The following is a 14,836-nucleotide window of genomic DNA, read 5'->3' as shown; positions in this document are numbered from 1 at the left end:
GGTTGCAGGTTCAATCCCTGCCTTGCTCAGTGGGTTAAGGATCCGGCATTGCTGTGAGCTGTGGTGTAGGTCACAGATGTGGCTCAGATCCTGTGTTGCCATGGCTCTGGTGTAGGCTGTTGGCTACAGCTCCGATTAGACCCCTAGCCTGGGAACCTCCATATGCCATGGGAGCAGCCCTAGAAAAGGCAAAAAAGACCAAAAAAAAAAAAAAAGTATGAACTTTGAAAACATCATGCTCAATGAAAGAAGCCAGCCACAAAAGACAGCATATTATAAAATTCCATCTATATGAAGTTTCCAGAATAGGCAAGTCTACAGAGATAACAGTAGATTTGTGGTTGCTAGGGCTAAGGGGAATGATGGTTAGAAAGTACAGGGTTTCTCAGTTGACAAAAATGTCCTACCATTAACGACTGTGGTGGTCACACACATCTCTGAATACACTAAAAACATTTTTCAGTTTTATTGAGTTATTAGTGACACCCAGTACTGTATTAGTCAACTGTGGACAGCATAACGACTTGACACACATATATTGTGAAGTGATTAAGACATAAGTTCAGTTAACATCCATTACCTCATACAGTTATAGAAATGTTTTCTCCCTTGTGATGAAAACTTTTCGGCTCTACCCTCTTAGCAACACACATCGCACATTACACCACCCGTACTCATTAATGTTATAACTGAAATTTTATACCTTTGGACTACCTTCATCAAATTCCACCACTCAACCCCTACGTCTGATAGCCAAAAATCTGAAATAGCTTTTCTATATGTTTGATTTTCTTTTTGATTCAGCATTTAAGCATTTATTTTTTCCATTCTATTTCACTTATCACAACACCTTCAAAGTATATCCACATTATGCAAATGGAAGGATTTCCCGCTTTTGGGTGGCTGAATAGAATTCCATTGCATTTGTGTGTGTGTCTGAGTATATATATATACACACATAGGTACATAATACACATACATACTGCATTTTCTTCATCCATTCATATGTTGACAGACATTTAGGTTGTAACTATTATTGAATTATACATTTTATTTATTTATTTATTTGTTTGTTTGTTTAGCTATACCCATGTCTTGAAGAAGTTCCCAGACCAGGGATTGAACCCAGGTCACAGCAGTGAACATGCTGAATCCTAACCATTAGACCACCAGGGGACTCCGTGAATTGCATATTTTAAATGGGTAAATTACATGAGATGTGAATTATATCTCAATATAGATATTTAGAAAAGCAAGAAAGAGATAAAAGGTGGAAGGACGAGAGGAGGGAGGGATGGAGGTGGGGAGGAAGGAAAAGAAAAAGAAATATACTAGTTACATACTGGAAATGACAAGGAGTGGGTCGAGGAAATCAAATTTTAAGAGCCTCTTGGTATAATACACAAAGGGGTCTTGCGGGTTGTTGAGGGAATCAATCTTCACTCCAAAAGCTGTACTAGTGATCACGTCCATGCTGAAGCCCCCAACAATGCTGAGGAGACAGAGCGAAAGACATGGACAGTTAAAATCATCACCTCTTTACCGTCCATGTCCAACACACACAAGACAAAATGCAAGTAAAATTAGATGCCCAGGCAAGCCAGGTAAAGAGCCACATACTTTCAGAACCAACTGCTGGATCATTGGAGGAGTCTATGTTACTATCATGAAGTGTATATGAGATGCCAGTGATATAGCTGGCCCTGTGCTTAGCATAGGGGGGTCACTAAGGCAAGTTAGACACCCCCCACCATGAGCTCAAGGAATAGGGGGTAGACACTCATAATCAGAGAGAGCACAGTAGTGTGCTTTGACTGTGGACACTAGTAGGGGTATAAGCACTGGGTCTGAGTGGGACAAAGGATAGAATAATGAACTTCCTCCAGGAGCCAAGAAAGGGGGCATTGATCTGGGTCTTGCCTCACCACAGTCCCTGTGCTCAGAGCTGATCCCTCTTTAGCACATTCCAGAACAGCAACACCCTGTTCTGAATTTCCAGAAACATCCTCCCACCTTGCCGTACACCTCTGCTAAGCATCCTGAAAGACCCATTCTTCCCCAACTCCAGTGATCTGTGGTAGCCCTGAGGGCAGCCATTTCTGCAAAATGTAAGGAGTAAAAATGTTTCTAGTTAAAAATAAATCAATCCATCTAAAAATTGACTTAGGGGATTTAACAGGTTAGTGATCACACGTCCACAGGTTTTCCAGGGCCCTCCCAGTTGACTTATTGTCCCCGCTCCATGAAAAGAATCACGGCTTAAACAATCAATTCTGTGGTCACCCTGCCCATAGCTTGTACATGGTCTTCTCTCTCTCTCTCTCTCTCTCTCTCTCTCTCTCTTTTTTTTTTTTTTTTTGGACTGAAGGATAGAAAAGTGCTGGCCAAGTTGAATATTTAGTATTTTCAGGTACCCTCAGCAAACTTGCGAAGAGGTTTAATTGTTCCAAGTTCCATTCTGTGATGATCATACCCCACTCACTGCCCAGCAGTAGGTACCAAGTCCCTTCCCTGGTATCCATTCCATACCATCTACAGTCCACATTGGCCCAATCATGCTTCTTCTTTCTCTCCAGGCTGCCCTCCTTGTGTGGGTGAGCCACCCTCTTTCTAGGCTGGCCTTTTGGAGTTGTATCATTACACACCTACCTCTGTCTGGTCACTAGAATAACTCAGTACTGGGAATTTGGGCTCCATGGCAGGCAGCTTGAGCATCTTAAAAGAGCCCAGAATCCCAGCAGCTTAACCCCTACTTACTCTTTCATGGTGACAGGCTTGCCTTTCTCTGCTTCCCTCCTCATGTTCTTCACCAAGACATCTCCAAATTGGTCAATGATGGGGAATATCTAAACAAAAAACACACCACCCAAAGTTAAATAAAAAGATTCAAGTCCTATAAGGACCTGGCTTTTCCATGAATGGAATAGGAAGTGACATTTTGTAATGAATCTTATACTGTCTCTTCTAGGAGGGGAAGATAAAAGACTATTTTAGAAAGCTCAAATTCAGCAGACTCTTCCTTGGAGAGCAACTATGATCTTATTTTCTTCCTTATTCTTTACATTTCTAATCCAAAGTCTTCTGCTTTGCTTACTTCCTTGAGCTTTCCACTGGTGAAGGCTGGACACAGCAGTGTTCGTATCTTCTTCCATTGCACATCCTCAGCCAGAGAAATGGCATTTTTCATGACTCCCACTGGCCCAAAAGTCTAGAGTTGGCAAAAAAAAAAAATGAAACATTTATCTTACTTAAGTTTTGGAGGTCTCAATATTTTTGGAAATTGTGTTAAATGTGCACCGAGTATTCAACAAATATTTAGTGACTGAGTACTTAGAAGCAGGCCCTCTGCTAGATTCTCAATAAATATTTATCCCTAATGCACAGATTCCTACGAGGGTCAAGGAGACATCCAGCCACCTAATGTTGTTTCCAGACTTTATATTCCACTCTCCTTTTAAATGCAAATGGAACATGTGATAGGAAAACTATTCTTCCAGGGGAATAGACAGGTAAAAGACATAGTTCATTCTCCTGCACTGTGCCAAGTACAAGTGGTGACAGAGAGCCAGATGGCCTTGGCAAAGTGTGTGTCTTTATATATACCCAAAGCCTGAGCAACTGGAAAAGAGGATATCTTGATATGATGATTATTTTTAAGAAATAGTGCCTAGCACTTGGAAGATTAGGACTCTATTTGCTATTCTGAAGAAATAATGCAATTATATGAAAAACACTTTTTCCTTGTATTTTTTGCCTAGAGTAGGTAAGAAGGGGGGGAAAAAGATGCTTCTATTTTTCAGCATGGGATTAGCCTGTGAAACAAATCTGCTTGAAAATTTCCACATTCTTTCAAAATTATGTTTTGTTTTGTCTTTTTGCCTTTTCTAGGTCTGCTCCTGTGGCATATGGAGGTTCCCAGGCTAGGGGTCTAATCAGAGCTGTAGCAGCCAGCCTATGCCAGAGCCATAGCAATGTGGGATCTGAGCTGCATCTGCAACCTACACCACAGCAATGCTGGATCCTTAACCCACTGAGCAAGGCCAGGGGTCAAACCTGCAACCTCACGGGTCCTAGTCAGATTCGTTAACCACTGTGCCACGAAGGGAACTCCTCAAATTATGTTTTGTTTTAAAATGGATATCTCCAACACCTATTTATGATAAGAAAAAAAAAACCTCAAACTAGAAGAGAGGGAAACCCCCTCAAGATAATAAAGGGCATTAAAAAACAGGCAAATAAAAACTACAACATCATATTTAATGGTGAAATACTGGGTTATGTCATTAAGATGGTGGAATAGTAGATACTAGCCTCCATTCCCCCACAAAGGAAAACAATCAGACCGCCAGCAATCTACAAAAATAGGCTAGGGAACTGACAAAACCTACAAAAATAGGCTCAGGAGTCCATTTAAGAAGCTTCAGCAATTCAGCAGAGGAAAAAAAAAAAAAAACCTCAATAATAACCCAGAAAAGGGGTAAGGAGAATAGTTTCATTTTGCTTGTACCATCCCACACCCCAGGTCATTACTGCTCAGTGCTAAGAGGCAACTCCCCAGCTTGAGACAGTTACCCCTGCTGGAATGAGGACAGCAGGCGAGTGACTACATCCCCCAGCCTTTCATAACATTGTGCAAAGGACATGCTTTGGCTTCACCTTATTAAGTTAGAGGAGAAAATCAAAAAGCAAACGAACAGGAATAAAGAAAGCCTATGGGACTTATGGGATACCATCAAGTGAAACAATATTCACATTATGGGAATCCCAGAAGGAGAAGAGGGAAAGGAGCAGAAAGCTTATTTAATGAAATAATATCCAAAAACATCCCAAACTTGAGAAAATAGAGGGAAATCCTGGAACATGATGTCAAAGGTCTTCAATCAGGCTGAATTTAAAGAAGGCTTCATAAAACATGTTACATTAAATCTGTCAGCAATCGAAGACAAAGAGACAATCTTGAAAGCATTAAGAGAAATGGAGTTTGTTACATACAAGGGAACCCCACAATGCTGTTAGAGTATTTCTCAGCAGAAACTCTGAAAGTCAGGAGAGAATGAGATGATATATTCAACATACTTAAAGTGGAAAAAAAAAACCACTACCAACCAAGAATACTTAAAAAAAAAAATCCTTCAGAAATGAGGAAGAGATAGACATTTTCAGAAAAACAAAAGCAGAAAGAATTCATCCTTCCTAAAATGGTCTTACAAGAAATGCTAAGGAAGGTTTTCAAGCTGAAGAGAAAGAACACTAAGCAGCATCATGAAATCCTATGAAAGAATAAAACTCACTGGGAAATGTAAATATACAGTTAAATTCAGAATACAGTTATACTACAACAATGGTGTACAAATCACTTACGTCCTTAGGGTAAATGTTAAAAGACAAAAGAGTTTTGGAAGTTCCCACTGTGGCTCAGTGGGTTACGAACCCAACTAGTGTCCATGACGATGAGTGTTCAATCTCTGGCCTCGCTCAGTGGATTAAGGATGTGGTGTTGCTATGAGCTGTGGTGTAGGGAACAGACAGCTCAGATCCCACGTTGTTGTGGCTGTGGTATAGGCCAGCAACTGTAACTCCAACTTGCCAACCTTCCATATGCCACAGGTGTGACCCTAAAAAACAAAACAAAAGGACAAAAGAGTTTTTTAAAACTACAGCTTAATTCTTTATGAGCACACCCATAGCATATGGGAAATCCCGGGCCAGGGACTGAATCCAAGCTGCAGCTGTGATCTATGCCACAGTTGCCACAACACCTGATTCTTCAACCCACTGTGCCAGCCGGGGAAATGACCTGTGCCTCCATAGTGACCTGAGCTGTTGCAGGTGGATTCTTAATCCACCTACTGCACCACCTGGGAACTCCCTAAATAATTTGTTAATGGATACATAATATAAAAAGATGTACAATTCACCCTTAAACAATTCAGGCTTGAACTGGTAGGTCCACTTACACAGGTGCAATTTTTTTCAATAGTAAATACTACAGGACTACATGATCCATGATTGGTCGAATCTGTGAATAAGAAACTCAGATACAGAGAAATCTCAGAAACAGAGGAACCATATAACAGAGGCCCTTATATAACTATATAACTATAAGTTATATGCAAAATTTTGACTACATGCAAGGTTGGCACTCCTGATCCCAGCACTGTTCAAAGGTAAACTGTAAACCGTGACATCAGAAACATACAACAGGGAGTTCTCATCGTGGCTCAGCGGAAGTGAACCTGACTAGCATCCATGAAGACGCAGGTTCAGTCCCCGGCCTTGCTCAGTGGGTTAAGGATCTGGCATTGCTGTGAACTGTGGTGTAGGTTGCAGATGTGGCTTGGATCTGGCATTGCTGTGGCTGTGGTGTAGGCTGGTGGCCACAGCTCCAATTTGACCCCTAGCCTAGGAACCTCCATATGCTGTGGGTGCAGCCCTAAAAAGCCAAAAAATAAAAAATAAAATAAGTTGTGGAGGGAGATTCAAAGCATCCGGCTTTTCAATGAGAATAAACTGAAGTCTTTATAAGCTTCAAATAGCCTTTTTAAAATTTTAGTTGATTTATAATGTTCTATTCATTTCTGCTGTACAGCAAAGTGACCCAGTTATACATACACACATCCTTTTTCTCACATTATCCTCCATCATGTTCCATCACAAGAGATTAAATAGAGTTCCCCGTGCTATGCAGCAGGATCCCATTACTTATCCACTCCAAATTCTATAGTTTGCATCTATACCAACCCCACACTTCAAATAGACTTTTATATGTATAAGATGTTTTCTATAAGCTTCATGGTAACCACTAAGCCAAAACTATAGTTGATAAAGAAAAGAGAAAGAGAAAGGAATCAAAGACACCCTTATTAAAAAATCATGAAATCACAAAGGAAAAAAGAAGAGAATAAACAAAGGATCTAGGAAATATCTGGATTAAACAACAGGAAGTCCAACCTATTAGTAATCACTTTAGATGTACATGAGCAGATGAAAGGATAAAGAAATGTGTGTGCTTGTGTGTGAATAATTATATGTATATATATAATGGCTATTATTCAGCCTTAAAAGAGAAAATCCTACCATTTAGGACAATTTGGAGGAAATTTAAGGACAATGCACTAAGTGAATTAAGCCTGACACAGAAGTACAAATACTGCATGATCCCCTTATGTGTGGAATCTAACAGAAAAAAATCCAACTGACAGTGACATAGAGAGGAATAGTGGTTTTCAGAAGCTTGGTGGAGTCTGGGGAGGGAGAGAAGATATTGACCAAAGGCTGCAAATTTTTGGTTATAAGGTGAATAAATGGAGACCTAATTGAGGTATGGTGATTACAGTTGATGATATTGTCTTGGACACTTGAAATTTACTAAAAGAGTAGATAATTTTTTTTTTTTTTACTGCCACCCCTGAGGCACATGGATGGGCCAGGGATCATATCAGAGCTGCAGTTGCTGGCCTACACCACAGCCACGGCAACACCAGATCTGAGCCCCATCTGCAGCCTACACTGCCACTTGAGGCAACGCTGGATCCTCAACCCACTGAGGAGGCCAGGGATTGAACCCACATCCTCACAGGGACAAGTCAAGTCCTTAACACGCTGAGCCACAACAGGAACTTCATGATAGATTTTAAATGCTCATTCCACACACACACAAAGGGGGAGGGGATGGCTATATTAATTAGCTTGTGGAAACCATTTCACAACATAGACATATATCGGAATATCATGTTGCACCTTAAGTGCATATAATTCTTTTGTCCAGAATAAATAAATAAATAATATTAGATGGTGAAAGACTGAATGCTTCCCCTTAAGATCAGAACAATACAAAGATGTCCACTGTCACCATTTTTTTTGGCCACACCCACAGCATGTGGAAGTTCCCAGGTCAAGGATCAAACCCATGCCATAGCTTCTGCAGTGACAATGCCAGATCCTTAACCCACTGCACTACAAGGGAACTCCACTCTCACCATTCTTTTCCAACATTATAAGAAGTCTGAACTAGTGCAGCAAGTCCTAGTCAGTTTGGCGAGACAAGAAAAAGAAATGAGGAGTTCCCTTGTGGCCCAGTGGGTTAAGGTTCCAGTACAGTCACTGCCGTGGCTTGGGTCTCTGCTGTGGCACAGATTTGACCCCTGGCCTGGGAATTTCCATGTGCTGTGGGTGTGGCAAAAAAAAAAAAGAGAGAAAGACATGAAAGGCATACAGATTAGAAAAAAAAAAGTAAAAACATACCTATTTTCAGTTGACAGAAGTGTCAATAGAGAAATTCTCAAGGAAATAATAAGGAAACCTCTAGAACTAATAAGTGATCCAGCAAGTTTGTAAGATATGAGTTCAACATAAAACCACATTTCTATGTAATAACAATGAATATGTAACAACACATTAAAAACACAATACCATTTACAATCACTCCAAAGAAAATGAAATAATTTAGGTGTAAATAACACAAAAAACATGTATGGAACCTCTTTGCAGAAAAGTATAAAATGCTATAGAAGGATCAAAGAAAATCTAAATACATGGAGAAACATGCTGCATTCATGGATTCAAAGACGTGAGCCAGTAAAAATACAGTTTTCCCCCAAGTTATTCTTAGGGATAATTCAATTCTTATCAAACACCTCAGCAGTTATTTTATACATGTAGATCAGCTTACCCTAAATTTGTAAGGAAAGGCAAAGGACCTGAAAAAGCTAAAATAATCCTGAAAAAAATAAAGTGGGAAGAACAATCTACCTGCTAAGATTTACTAGACAGTTACAGTAATCAAGACTCTGTGGTTCTCTGTATCTGAAATCAACAAGATGAACAGAGTAAGAAATAACCCACAGAAATAGCTGCAAGTGATTTTTGACAGTGGTGCAAAAAAGGACGTGTGTTTGTCTTTCCACAAATGATGGAGGAACAACTTAGACGTTTACCGGAAAAAAAAACAAACAAAAGCCAGAAGAACCATGACCTAAACGTCACCAGTTATACAAAAATTAGCACAAAGTGGATCACAGACGTACAAGTAAAATATAAAACTATATAATAGTCAGGGGAATCAAAAAGAAAAACTTTGAGACCTAGAGCTAAGCGAAGAGGTTTCAGACTTGACACCAGAAGCCTAATCCATAAAAGAAAGAATTAATACATTTGCCTCATCAGAGTTTTTTTTAATGTTTGCTCTGCTAAAGACCCTGGTAAGAGGAAGAGACAAACTACACACTGTGACTACTAAAAAAATAGCAAGAGGGAGCCTTATGCAGGATGGAACAGTTCTGTGTATTAAGTGGGGTGGTCATTACACAAATCTAAATACACGGTAAATTTTCAGAAAGCATCACACACCCAAACACACACGGATGAGTGCACATAAAACTGAATAAACTCTGTGGATAGCATCGATGTCCATTTCCTGCTTTGATATTGTACCATATTTATTTAAGATATTACCACTGGGGTAAACACGATGAGGGTACATAACGCAGGACCTCTCTGTGGTTTTTTTTTTCTTTTGAAAACAGCTATGCACTTATACTTATTTCAAAAGGAAAACGTAGTAATCAAATATTTCAAAATGGAAACATGACTCCCTACCCGCCGGTTTGTGAAGACCGAGTAACATTCTTTCACCAGGACTGTTTTGATCATGTCTGGATCGGTGATAGCCAACACGGGCTGCCGACCATCAAAAAACCTGGGGAGGGAAAACAGAGCGGATGAGATTTAATGATGCGGTGTCTGCAGCTGGAGCCACGCCTGGATGTCCCCGTGTTCATCTCGAGGCTCCATACCCCTTAGTAGCTTGGTAAACAATTGAAGGCAAGTTCATGAACTTGAAACAAAAATAAATAAATAATTAAGGAGAGTCCACCTACTCAGCCTTTTCTAAATATAATCTCAAAGACAGGAAAAAAATGCATATGACATAGAGTCAGATGAAAAGCTGAGACACACGGAGCATAGACAGGCAACAATGTGTCTGCAAATCGAAGAAGGAGGATCCAGGGCTGGGTTCTTTTCACCTGACGATGTTGTCTTTTGGGCTCACAGCAATTCAGCAAAGCCCTGTGGTTTCTGAGGACTTGATGAGAGACGATGGAGAGGTAGGGAGAGGTGGAGCCTCTGCCTCTTGCCTTAAGTAAAGAAGCATCATGTTACACCTTCCCCGTTACTCCCGCCAAACCTCCAACAGCTGTGAAAGGGAAGGGCCATCAGCCAAGGCCACTCTGCAGAATAAAGTCTGTGCAGCCCATTGGAAACACTCGGGGTTAGACAGCTCACATTTCTTCAAAGTCAGAGGAATTCAGTGGTTAAAGTAATACTTCTACACACTTCTGTTGAAAACGCTTGGTTTAAAATTTAAAGAGAAAAGGAATTCCCATTGTGGCACAGCAGAAATGAATCCTACTGGAAACCATGAGGTTGCAGGTTCCATCCTTGGCCTCGCTCATGAGGCTAATGGTCTGGCATTGCCATGGGCTGTGGTGTAGGTCACAGATGCAGCTCGGATCCTGCGTTGCTATGGCTATGGCACAGGATAGCAGCTGTAGCTATGATTCAGCCCCTAACCTGGGAACCTCCATATGCCGTGGGTGCAGCCCTAAAAACAGCAAAAAAAAAAAAAAAAAAGAAAATACGACGACTGAAGTGCAGAGAAGTTTCTTAAAGCTGAGCAGAAATGGTTTCCTTTTCTTATTCCCTTACCCACTTGTCCTTCTTTGAAAAGCACACATTAAATCCAAAATTTAAAAGAATATTGACTTTTCATTAAAAGTTAATCATGTGGGGAGTTTCCATGGCGGCCCAGCAGTAACAAACCCAACTAGTATCCATGTGGATGAGGGTTCGAGCCCAGGCCTTGCTCAGTGGGTTAAGGATCCAGTGTTGCCATGAGCTGTGGTGTAGACCGCAGATGCAGCTGGGATCTGGTGTTGCTGTGGTTGCTGTAGCTGTGGCATAGGCTGGCAGCTGCAGCTCTGATTCAACCCCCAACATGGGAACATCCATAGGCCATGGGTGCGGCCCTAAAAAAAAAAAAAAAAAAAAGTTAAAAAATGTAAATCATATGGGAAAGGATAAAAAATATGCATTTATGAGCACATGTTAGAATGTTCTGGAATAATGCATTTTTATGCAGTTAAAGGCACCTCAAGGAAGGAAAAATGGACAAAAGAGGAGGAACAAGATACTGGGCATAAAGTGATGCAAGTCTGCAGCAAAGTACTGATCTGTGGCTCGGCAGGCCTGATTCAGACTGGGGAGCTGGGCACCTGGTGACATCTAGGGTCCCTGGTGGAACAAGCCTCCAAAGCTTTACAATAGAAGGTTTCATCCCCAGGAGCTCTGGGCTAAGATTGTCCTCCACCACAAGGGGGCGACTCACCATAGCAAATCTATGCAATGGAAAGTTCCAGAATACAATACTTACCCCCATATTTTTCCATACTTTTGGAAACATTTATTGTCAAAATCCCAAATCCCCTGTAAGAAAAAAATTGGACTGTTAGTTGAAATGTACTGATCCCTACATACATCTAATTGGGACAAAAATGATTTGAATCACATCAAATCAGGCTTACTATTTTTCACTGGCAAGGGGAAAGAAGATAAAAGAGGCAAGATTTTTTAAACAGAGTTTAAAGTCATTCTTACCCTTGTCTGTGAATACTGAGTAAATCCTTATTTTTCTGAAGTGTTTTTGCTTGTGTTAAGTGTTGTCTCTCAAATCTCGTAACTCTGAGTTAATTTTCCACGGACACATGAAAAAACTGAAGCTGAGAAAAAGTATAATTTTTCCTGCACACACCTTCATTTCCTAGTTAAACATCCTTTTTACGTACCTCATGAGCCCTCTCTAGAATTCTAGAAGAATTAGAAAGTTAAACCATCAGTGACCAGCGACGTCTTAGTCTAGCAGATTTAAGTAAGGCTAAGGCATGTGTGTTGAGTGAGAAAGTGAGCGAGTGAATAAGTGGCAAAGTGGACTTGATTTTGAGTTTTCCAGCTCAACACGGAAAAGATGGGGAGATGCCACAGCTCCACAAAGGATAGCGAGGATTAAAGCACTTGCTCTGAGTTTTCACTCCTGAAACTTAAGAAGAATTTTCTTGTCACTAGGTTTCTGCTGTGATTTTTTTCTTTTTCCCTTTTACAGTTGCACCTGCAGCATACGGAAGTTCCTGGACTAGGGGTCAAAATCTGAGCTGCAGCCACAGCTTACACCATAGCCATGGCAACTCAGGTACCAAGCGGCATCTGTGACCTATGTTGCAGCTTGTAGTAATGCCAGATGCTTAACCCACTAAACGAGGCCAGGGATCGAACCCCCATCCTCACAGAGACAACAATGTCAGCTCTTTCACCTGCTTAGCCACATGGGAACTCCTCTGCTGTGATATTCGATGGTTTAACTATGAAAATGAAGGTCCCAGAACTGCAGGTCTTGGGGTACATCTACTAAAGAGTTCATTTGGAAAGCAGGGGTGACAAGGAAAATATTGCTTCTGAGGGAAAGAAGTTCAGGAAGTTCTCAGGCAGTAATGAGACAAGGAGAGCCTCGGTTGGGAGAATCAGGATATGAAGTATGAACTCTTATGCTTATGGCTATAGTTTATGCTACCAACAGGAACGTTTGACTCTAGTGCACACAACTTAATGAAACCAGGCACCCATGTAATGCTCTTCTTCTAAAGGCGATTGTCCCTGCCTGGGAACCTGCATCTGGGAGAAAGAAAATCCTGTTCACAAAAATCACAAGTTGGAACTTCAAGTCCTGTGCTGAATCAGCCAGAGAGCTGAGCTGTCTGAGGGAAAAGCTGAGGTTCCTAACAGCTGACAATGCATCTGTGGGGTAAATGTGGCCATGTGCTGCGCAAGGGCCATGGTGCCCTTTCTGGAAAGTGTGAAACCTCAGAACTTCCTCTTCCTGAGGAGAGGAACTTTTACTGAGGAACTTGGCTGGAATTGGCAACTGTAAGAAGCAAAGAGGGAGCTCAAATAACACATACCTTACGGTAGGCCAGAATATTTCCAAAATAAGGCACAGGTGTCGGCCCAGGAATCCCCAGCTTCTTAAAAAATCCATGTGAATAAGTCCCATATCTACAAAATCAAAGAGAAAACCAGGTCACAGGGACTGAGGAACAGGTGCTGGGGCTGGCTAGTCAGTGACTCAGACCTGCAATCATCAACCTCAGAGGTAACATGTAGGCAATAAGCAATTAGTAACTCAAAAAGGAATAATTACATTCACTCTTCATCTCATTTCCCACCACTATGAGATCCATCAAAGGTAATAATGATTAGCTAAAAGCAGCTGAAGTCTAAAAGGTCCCAATCCTAGAACAAATATTTCATATATGTTTCCAGTTTGAGTGCTCCTGAGTTCAGGCTGGTGTTCTTCCAGAAAACTAATGTTAAGAGTTACTTGATTCTGCCATAATTTGGAGATTCTCATTCTAGGTAGAAATGAGAAAAAAAATTCTGTACCACTGAAAGCTCTAGCAACTTTTTCTCAGTTAACTTTGATCTTCAAAACAGACAGAGATAGTGAGACAGTGAGACACCAATATCACTTGCTATCACTCATATGTGGAATCTAAAAAAAAAAAAAAAAAAAAAAAAAGGATGCAAGAACTTCTTTGCAGAACAGATACTGACTCACAGACTTTGAAAAACTTATGGTTTCCAAAGGAGACAGGTTGGGGGTGGGGGGATGGCTGGGGGTTTGGGATGGATATCCTATAAAATTGGGCGGTGATGATCATTGTACAACTATAAATGTAATAAAATCCATTGAATAATTAAAAAAAAAACAGGGAAAGGAGGACCTATTTAGCACCCCAAGCCCAAGGCTATGGAGGAGACAGGTCTGGACAGTTACTCACAGATAGAGGAGCACCAGGCTGGTAACCAGGAGAAGCCAAGTTTCCACAGAAAAACTTGGAATCAGGTCCATGGCCACCGTCCTCTGGGGTTCCCTCCTCTGAGTGTCCCTTCAGCTGTGTGTGCTGCTCTGAGAGTGTGGAGGTCCCCTTGCTGCCCACTAGAGAGTCATTGGGGCTGGAGGTTTAAGTGCTGGGAAAGGAGGTGGGGCTGGAGCTGCAGCCAATGGAAGAGCCCCCTGTGTTCCACCTGCAGGAGCCCCTCCTGCCTTGAGCGCTGGCAAAACATCATGGACACTCCAGTTAGTCCTCCCTTGAGTTCATATTCTATGGGAATTCAATAACAACTCAGTCAGGGTTATCAGTAATCCCAAGCATTACAGAAACTCACATAAAACCACAGGCTATTAATCTCCTCTAAAATGCACTTGTCTCCATACCTGCCCACATGTTAAAATACTTGAAATTCTTTTGACAATCTAGATCGACAGATCTTTACCCATGCAGTTTCCTCTGCCTAGAAATTCCCTTGTTTTCTCTCTACATCCACTGCTCATCCTTTAAATCCCAGCTCAGACATAACCCCCTGTCTTAGAAATTTCCTAACCAACCTCCTCAACCAGATAGAAGCATTTCCTTTGCTGGGGTCTTCTGTCCCCTGCACACAAATCTATTGCCTCCAGCACCATTGCTGGTTTCCTCACCACTCTGTCCCCTCACCAGATGGAGAGTTTGGGCACAGTCTGGGTATCAGTTGCAGTTATAGCCCTGGTACCCAGCACGGTGCTTTCTACAGAGTGGGAATCAGAAAGGTTGGTGGAATTGTGTTGCTGGAAGTAAGACCACCAGGTCACCGCATGACTTTTTCAAGTGACTCATTGGTGACCACACCATCTTCCTGGATTGTTAGTACACCAGGAGTCCCGGCTGGGCCTCAGCCATCATCACTG

The 14,836-nt window shown here is 41.4% G+C and overlaps 1 protein-coding gene across 1 annotated transcript in view; it reads right to left on the bottom strand.

The window, feature by feature from the left end:
- Positions 1-14,627, bottom strand: part of LOC110259856 (cytochrome P450 3A29-like) — a 29,829-nt gene extending 15,202 nt beyond the window's left edge. The window contains exons 1-7 of the mRNA XM_021086162.1: positions 13,890-14,627; positions 13,011-13,104; positions 11,432-11,484; positions 9,598-9,697; positions 3,095-3,208; positions 2,758-2,846; positions 1,344-1,492 (exon numbers count right to left, since the gene is read on the bottom strand). Coding sequence (XP_020941821.1) covers positions 1,344-1,492; positions 2,758-2,846; positions 3,095-3,208; positions 9,598-9,697; positions 11,432-11,484; positions 13,011-13,104; positions 13,890-13,960 — 670 coding nt within the window. The 5' untranslated portion in view covers positions 13,961-14,627. The remainder of the gene's footprint in view (positions 1-1,343; positions 1,493-2,757; positions 2,847-3,094; positions 3,209-9,597; positions 9,698-11,431; positions 11,485-13,010; positions 13,105-13,889) is intronic.

This window comes from Sus scrofa, chromosome 3, assembly GCF_000003025.6.
Source record: "Sus scrofa isolate TJ Tabasco breed Duroc chromosome 3, Sscrofa11.1, whole genome shotgun sequence".
NCBI lineage: Eukaryota > Metazoa > Chordata > Mammalia > Artiodactyla > Suidae > Sus > Sus scrofa.
This window is presented reverse-complemented; position numbering and strand designations above follow the sequence as displayed.